Source organism: Sciurus carolinensis, chromosome 2, assembly GCF_902686445.1.
Source record: "Sciurus carolinensis chromosome 2, mSciCar1.2, whole genome shotgun sequence".
Taxonomy (NCBI): Eukaryota; Metazoa; Chordata; class Mammalia; order Rodentia; family Sciuridae; genus Sciurus; species Sciurus carolinensis.
In genome coordinates, this window is record NC_062214.1 from 121,908,262 (window position 1) to 121,917,230 (window position 8,969).

The 8,969-nt window shown below is 36.2% G+C and overlaps 1 protein-coding gene across 1 annotated transcript; it reads right to left on the reverse strand.

The window, feature by feature from the left end:
• Positions 1 to 251: 251 nt before the first annotated feature.
• On the reverse strand, positions 252 to 1,204 carry LOC124978042 (olfactory receptor 4K2-like). Its single transcript, XM_047542058.1, is given in 2 exon segments — positions 252 to 940; positions 943 to 1,204. Coding segments are annotated over 2 exon segments (951 nt in total).
• Positions 1,205 to 8,969: the final 7,765 nt, after the last annotated feature.

Below are 8,969 nucleotides of genomic sequence, written 5' to 3' on the forward strand. Positions count from 1 at the left end.
GAACAAGTCTCCTAATAATTTTATAGTCCTTTTAATTCTGGAGGTAATTATTTCCATTAACTTGCTTTTCTGAATTAAAAAATGTATTTTGAACATGCCAGGATTATGGTTTTAAAATTGCTCTGATCTCACACATCCTTGGAAATTTTGAATGTGACAAGAAATGCAGAAACAAGAACCTAGCACAGCATTTTTATCAGTGCTGCGTGTCACACACAAAAAAGGGGACACTTATTACCTAGGACATTAAATTAAAAATGATGAGAAGGAGTTGCCTTGTTGGAATTCAGAAATCTGTTCTTCAGTGTCTTCATGGCTGTCTTTACTTCTTGATTCCTCAAAGAATAAATCACTGGGTTCAGAATGGGAGTAAAGATGGTATAAAACACAGACAGGACCTTCTCTATCAGAAAGCTGTTTTGTGGCCACATGTAGATGCAGATGCATGGCCCAAAGAACAAGAAGACAACAATGAAGTGAGCTGTACAGGTAGAAAGAGCCTTAGATGACCCTCTGGAAGAATGTCGCTTGATAGTAACCAGGACAATAACATAGGAAGTAAATAAAACAACAAAGCAGGACAAAGCAATTATGCCACTTGTTGAGATCATAAAAAGACCCAAAATGTAAGTGTCCACACAAGCCAGCTGGAAAATGACAGGGAGGTCACAGAAAAAGCTGTCCACCTTATTGGGACCACAGAATGATAATGTAAGGGCAAGAATGACCTGACTCATGGAATGCATGATTCCCACGACCCAGGAAGCTACCATGAGGGTAACACACACCTGGGGACTAATAATTGAAGCATAGCGCAGGGGCTTACAAATTGCAATATACCTGTCAAACGACATAGCCATTAACAAAATGATCTCAGTACGAGTGAAAAGGTGTAGGAAGAATATTTGGGTGATACAGCCATCAAAAGAGATGGTTTTGGGCCGCTTAGGTAGTCTATAATCATCTTGAGGGTGGCAAAGGAAGCAAGCGACATATCAATGATGGAAAGGTTGGTAAGCAGGAAATACATGGGCAAGTGCAGGTGAGAGTCAGCGATGACCGTGAGGACTAGGAGGCTGTTACCCACCAGTGTCGCCATGTACAGCAATGAAAATGCCATAAAGAAAAGCACCTGTAGTTCCCAGGAACTAGAGAGCCCCAGCAAAACAAATTCAGACACAATAGATGTATTGACCACATCCATTGTCTTGACAGATAGTAGAAACCTGCATCTAAGAGAAAAATTAAGAGAACTTATGATTTAATTGAAGCAAAAGAGCCATTTCTAAGCATCTACTTTCCCAGATTTTTCCTGTATGAAAATTTAACCTCACTACTCCTTTCATCCCTCTCATTTGGTAAATTGGTTTGAAAGGAGATCAAACCATATTAGCGATATAGTAAAATACCTCTTAAATCATAGATATTGAAAATGATATTTTCTTTTTTGGTACTACACAGCAATCACCTGGAAATGATATTATAAACAGAACTATCCACATATGTGTCCATCCATTCATCCACATAATCCTAATGATGACAGCAAACATTTTGTAAATGTCTACTGTATGCTGACAACGTATTTAAAACACACAGACATACTTGTATCACACACAGTTTCATTATTTATAATTCATCCATAAATGTGTCCTTGATAAAAAAAACATAAAAGTTACAACATATGTAGGAATTCCTAAGCAACCTTACAGTGAAACTTTAAAAAACTGTTGTAAATTTCCACAGAACTGTTTACACAATTTCTCCTTAAAACCCAGGACAAAAAGAAAGATTAGTTTTGTTCATACTTATGGAAGAAGATGAACTACCAAGTTTTCTACAATGTAGTCATACAGTTAAGTGCCAAAGAAAAGGGGCTTAACTTCTTTTAGTCACAATTTATTTTTCCTAAAATATGAATCTCTTCTTCCTACAAATATTTGCAATTCTATTATATAAAATTTTACTCTTGTCTTCTAAAGGATATATCACACTACTTTTAGGAGAAAGAGCTTAAATATCAGTCTTTTTTTGTCTCATCCCTGCTTGAATTTTCCGGTGGTATGTGCCAACATATGCAAACTGTTTTCTTGATCTCAGATGATGTGAGTGGAAAGAAATTTCCTGGTAGAAATCATTTGCAAAACACCTTTACTTACCAGAGCTATAGCATAATAGGGACTCAGATTATTCAGTGCTAAGTAGGCTTTGACAGAGAACATAGGAGGTAGTTTTAAACATGAATAAATGGCATAGTAAAATCATTAGTTTTTTAGCAGCTGTAGATAAAATAGATGTTGCAGGGACTTGGGAATTGACCAAGAAATCATCTTTCAAGGGGATTTATTAAACAGCAAAGATGGTGTTACAGATTTCACAAAAGAAAGATATTTCGAGAATCACATGGGAATTTACAATGACTGTTTTCACCTGGACCTGAGAGATTCTGGGATTGGAAATTGGAAAAGACATCATCAAAAGGCAGAAGTGAATACCAAACTAATTTATGTGGATACCTTGGTTATCTAGTCCTGTACTAGAAACAATAGAGAATAAAATCCAAAAGCATTCACTTCTGCTTAAGTAATTTAGTTTTTTGGAGATATTCAATACTTATAAATAAAACAATTGGTGAAAGACACAACCAAACAAATCCCGTGAGCCACCAGTTCTCAGGGATGGTGAGTGAACTGGATTTTATTGAAAGTAAAGCTCACAGAGTGCTAAATAAATCAAGAAAGTGTTCTTGCAGACGATTTGTCATGAACATGATCTGGAATGAAACCTAAAATTGTGATCTGTGGGAGAAAAACATGCCTGTGAAGAAAAGCATTGCAACTTATTTGCAGTGAAACAAGACATTTAGTTAGAGGAGTAGAAGAACAAGAACACCATTCTATAATCTACAACTTGATATAAAAGACAAGAGGCAGTCACTGTAAAATTTTAGGCAGAGTTATGACAATTCGTAAGGATTAATCCAGATAGTTATGAGAAGGAAGAAATTTAAGGCAGAGGATTATTAAATGAAATAGGAGTTAGATTTGACTAAGGTATTAGTAATGCAAATGTGATTTTGATTAATAAAATGGGAATTGTAAGTTACTGTCAGCATGAATAATTTTACTTATAGACTAATAGCAATCTGATTATTATCCCATGGAAGTCTGTGTGGTAAACTGCATATTTTAAAATCAAAACTGGTTACCTTTTTATTTATACTCCATTCCATTAGGGATCTTCCTGCTCTGTGGGAGGTACATAGCTCCCACTTTATTTACAGGGCCTTGGACACAGGACTTCGTTCAACACAAAGTGAGAAGAAGCATTACATGCCACACCCAAGCAGAGGTTTTCAGAGTTTATTTGAAGTTCCAATACTGTTCTCCTCTACCTCCTGGGTCCAAGGATAAATAGAATAAATGCACAGAGAAATTGGAGATGGGGAGACTAGGCTTGTGATTAGGAAGATATAACATTGTCAAGATGGCAGTTATCTACTTGTTTTACACAGGGAACTTCATGTTAATCCACATCCCAGCAGGCTCTTTGTAGAAATAAATTGAATAACAATTGCATGAAATTACAAAGAACCTAACATCACCAAAGCAATTTGTTAGAAGAACAAATTTGGTAGAATTGTGCTACCAACATTTAATCTAAAGTGGTGGTCATCAGTATAGCCTGGCATTTGTCTAAGAGTAGACAAGTAGATAAACGGAACAGAATGAAATGTCAGAAAAAAAATATATACATATGGTCACTGATTTTCAGCAAAGCTGCGACCATAGCACTGCATCTCCAAACAGGCTGCCAACCCCACTGTGCAACCCGCTCTCACTGCCTCGTCTCTGAAAGCGTTTGCCTCCAGTTTAGGACATGTCTGCCACCATTTGGGTTACCTCCACTGATGCATCACAATCTTTAGATGGGGCAGCTCCCAGTTTGGGACATGTCAGAGACTATAAGCCCAGGTGAGCCACTACTGCCACCACCAACTAAGGACTTGGCCACGTCCATCTGGGGATAACAGCCAAGACCTTGCAAGAACATTGCCAAGGTCCCTGCAGGCTTGGCTACACCTGAGGTATCTCTGCTAGGTGTACTAATAGCTGCCATCTTGCTGCAGAGGCAGAAGAGAGCCTTGCAAGGGGTCGGTAGGTTGGCAGAGGGTATGAGGGCATCTTGATATGAGCTCATCCAGTCAACCGGCCTGGCACTTGCAGGATTGCAGATACAACTAGAGCAGCAATTGCTGGGACCCAATATCAGCCTGGTCCATAACTCCTCCCCCAATATGGTGTCCACTGATCACCTGGTTCCACCAGTTTGGCAATCAACAGGGCCCTCCAGCTCCTCAATTCTCAGTATCCCAAACACCCTCTAGCCACCTACCTGGCCCAGTGCTTGCAGTTACATGCCTGGCCCACAGCTCTCAACTCCTGGTTCTGATCTGCCCAGTACAGAACAGTTTTCCAAGAAAGGTGCTTAACCATCAAGACCTCCAGGGAGAGAGGGTCATGACTGGGAAGTCAAAAGGGTAGGAAAAGGAGAGATATAGAGACTAAATTAGAGACCACGAATACTAGGGTCCACAAGCGAGGTAAGGAGCTCAGACCAGGCTCCTGCATCACACAAGCAAAACTCAAAGGGGAGTCCTCAGGGGCAGTCTTCCAGTGGGACTGGTAATTGCTGTACTTTGCCTGATAGAGGTCCACCTCCAAGTCTAACACTCCCACCCTAGTAAATCTCACAATCTTGAGGGTGGAGTTACCAGCAAACTCCAGAAAATCCCTCCTATCAGATGGGAAGGTATGCAGAGAAGATATTGAACCCTGACAGAAACAATTGTTCAGTTTTACTTCAAAATTCTTTTTTTTAAATTTTTTTTATTTTTATAGACTGCATTTTGATTCATTGTACACAAATGGGGTACATGATTTTGTTTCTATGGTTGTGCACAATGTAGATTCATACCATTCATGTAATCATACATGTACATAGGGTAATGATGTCTGTCTCATTCCACCATTTTTCATACCCCCCTTCCCATTTCCCTCTATGTAATCTAAAGTTCCTCCATTCTTCTCTCTCCTCCCACCCCACCACCCCATTATATATCATCATCCACTTATCAGAGAAAACATTTGACCTGTGGTTTTTTGGTATTGGCTGATCACACTTATCATGATATTATCCAATTCCATCTATATACCTGCAAATGCCATAATTTTATTCTTCTTTATGGCTAAACAATATTCCATTATGTATATATACTACAGTTTCTTTATCCATTCATCTGTTGAAGAGCATCTAGGTTGGTTCTACAATCTAGCTATTGTGAATTGAGCTGCTGTAAACATTGATGTGGCTGCATTCCATGTGCACTTCAGATAGAGCACTAATCTCCAAAATTTATAAAGAACTTACAAAACTTTACACCAAAAATACAAAGAACCCAATCAGTAAATGGGCCAAGGAATTGGACAGACACTTTACAGAAGAAGATATACAGGCAATTAATAAATACATGAAAAAGTGTTCAGCATCTCTAGTAATTAGAGAAATGCAAATAAAAACAACTCTAAGATTCCATCTTACTCCAATTAGAATGGCTATTATCAAGAACACAAACAATAAGAGACATTGGTGTGAATTTAGGGGAAAAGGCACACTTATACATTGCTGGTGGAGTTGCAAATTGGTGCAGCCACTCTGGAAAGCAGTATGGAGAATCCTCAGAAAACTTGGAGTGGACCCCCCTTTTGACCCAGCTATCCCACTCCTCAGTTTATACCCAAAGGCCTTAAAATTATCATACTACAGTAATATAGTCACAAAATTTTTTTCTTTTCTTTTTCCTTATTTTTTCATTTTTCATTCTTTCATTTCCTGCTCTCACAGCCCCAACATTTTTTAAATTAAATACTTTTCATGTACCAGTCTCCTGAAGACTGGGAGGTTTGAATAGTATATGACAGTTTTGTTATAGATTCTTTTCTTGTTTTATGTGCTTCTTTTTTCTTTTTCTTTTCTTTTCTTTTCTTACTCTCTCTCTCTTTTTTTCTTTATCGGTTCCTTTGGAGTCATTTTCCCTCTTTTCTCTTGCTAAAAATCAAGTTCTCTTGATTCCTCTTTCACTCTTCCTGTGATCTAATACTTCTATATTATCACCTCTTACCTCATTAACATCACATCCTACACCCCTCTCCTGTGCTCTCTTTATCCACCATTAGAGATTGTAGACCTTGTTGTAGATCTATTATTTAGATTTTAGAAAATAATTGGACACATCATCTCTGTTTATTGTGACAAAACTATTAACATCTTAATAGGGGCTGTTTGGTTTAAGGCTGCATATTATTTGCATTGGGTGCTGGTAATATTGATCTCCCCACTGCAGGGAGAGATCTATAGTGTGGAAACTGTGATACCTAGGATCTGCACTGCTACAGGGGAAGATAGATGAACAACATAAAAAAAAACAAGAGAAGAAAACACCCCAAACAAACCAAGATGCTATTCTAATACAATCCATTGACAGCACAGTAGAAGAAATGTCAGAAAAAGAGTTCAGAATGTACATAATTAAAATGATCCATGTAATAAAGAATGATATAAGAGAGCAAATGCAGGCAACAAAATATCGCTTCAATAAAGAGTTAAAAGAGCAAATGCAGGAAGCAAAAGATTACTTCAATAAAGAGATTCTAAAAAAAATCCTTGAAATGAAGGAAATAATAAACCAAATTAAAAAATACTCAATGAAAACATCACCAACAGACTAGATTACTTGGAAGACAGAACCTCAGACAATGAAGACAAAACATTTAATCTTGAAAATAAAGTTAACACACAGAGAAGATGATAAGGAATTATGAACAGAATCTCCAGGAATTATGGGATAACATGTAAAGACCAAATTTAATGATTGTCAGAATAGAGGAAGGCATAGAGATACAAATCAAAGGGATGAACATTCTATTCAATAAAATAATATCAGAAAAATTCCCAAACCTGAAGAATGAAGTGGAAAATAAAATAAATAAAATACAAGAGACTTACAGACACCAAATGCACAAAAGTAAAACAGATCCACACCAAGGCACATTATAATGAAAATGCCTATCATATAAAATAAGGATAGAATTTTAAAGGCCACAAGAGAAAAATATCAGGTTACATACAGGTGAAAACCTATTTAGATATCACCAGATTCTCAACCCAGACCTTAATAGCTAGGAGGTTCTGGAACAACATATACCAAGCTCTGAAAGAAAATGAATGTCAACCAAGAATCATATCCAGCACAGGAAAGCATCAGATTTCATGATGATATAAAAACCTTCCATGATAAAAAAAATTAAAAGAATTCACAAATAGAAAGTCAGCTAAAGAAAAATCTCAGCAAAATATTCCATGAGAAGGAAGTGAAAAACAGCAATGAAAGTGAGCAAAGAGAGAAACTACACTAAAGGAAAAGCCAATCAATGGAGAAACCAATTAGTTAAGACCAAAAATAAGCCAAAATGACAGGAAATACAAATCATATGTCAATAATAACTCTGAATGTTAATGGCCTAAACTTATTAATCAAAAGACACAGGCTGGCAGATTGGATTTTTTAAAAAAGAAACAACAATATGCTGCCTCCAAGAGACTCATCTCATAGGAAAAGACAACCTCAGACTGAAGGTGAAACAATGGGGAAAATATGTACCATACACATGAACTGTGTAAACAAGCAGGGGTTTTCATCCTCATGTCAAATAAAGTGTACTTCAAGCCAGAGTTAGTCAAGAGATAAAGAAGGGCTTTTCATAATGCGTAAGGAAATCATACATCAACAAGACATAACAATCATAAATATTTATGCCCCAAACAATGTAGCATCAATATATGTCAAACAAACCCTTCTCAATTTCAGGAATCAAATAGACCACAATACAATAATACTGGGTGACTTTAATACACTTCTCTCATCACTTGATAGATATTCCAAACCAAAACTAGAAAATGAAACTATAGAACTCAATAGTACAATCAATAATTTAGATTAACAGACATATGTAGAATAACTTATCCTTCAAAGAGCAATTACTTTTATTTCTCAGCAGCACATGAACCCTTCTCTAAAATAGACCATATGTTATGCCACAACTCTTAGAAAATACAAAAAAAAAAAGAAAGAAATATATGACCCTGCATTCTAGTAGATTATAATGGAACAAAATTAGAAATCAATAATAAAATAAAAAATAGAAGTTATTCCAACTCCTGGAGACTAAATAATATACAATTGAATGATGCATGTATAGCAGAAGACATCAGGGAGGAGATAAAATAAATTCTTAGAGGAAAATGAGACCACCAATAAAACATATCAAAATTTCTGGGACACTATGAAAACAGTATTAAGAGGAAAGAGGAAAGTCCATTGCATTTAGCTCATTCATTAAAATAATAAGAAGTCAAAAAATAAATGACCCAATATTACATTTCAAAGTCCTAGAAAAAGAGTAACAAATCAACAACAAAAGTGGAAGGCAGGAATTAATTAAAATCAGAGTAGAAATCAATGAAATTGAAATAAAGAAACAACTGAAAGAATTGACAAAATAAAATGGTTCTTTAAGAAAGCAAAATTGATGAACCTTTAGCCACACTAACAAGAGAAGGAGAGAGAAAACTCAAATTACTAAAATTCATGATGAAAAAGGAAGGATCACAATGGACACTATTGAAATACAAAAGATAATTAGAAGCTATTTTGAAAATCTATACTCAAACAAAATAGAAAATCTTGAAGACATCAACAAATTTCTAGAGACATATAATCTATGCAAACTGAATCAGGGTACATCCACAATTTAAACAAATCAATCTTTAGTAATGAAATACAAGATTCCATCAAAATCCTACCAAGCAAGGAAAGCCCAGGACCAGATGGAGTCTCAGCCCAGTTCTATAAG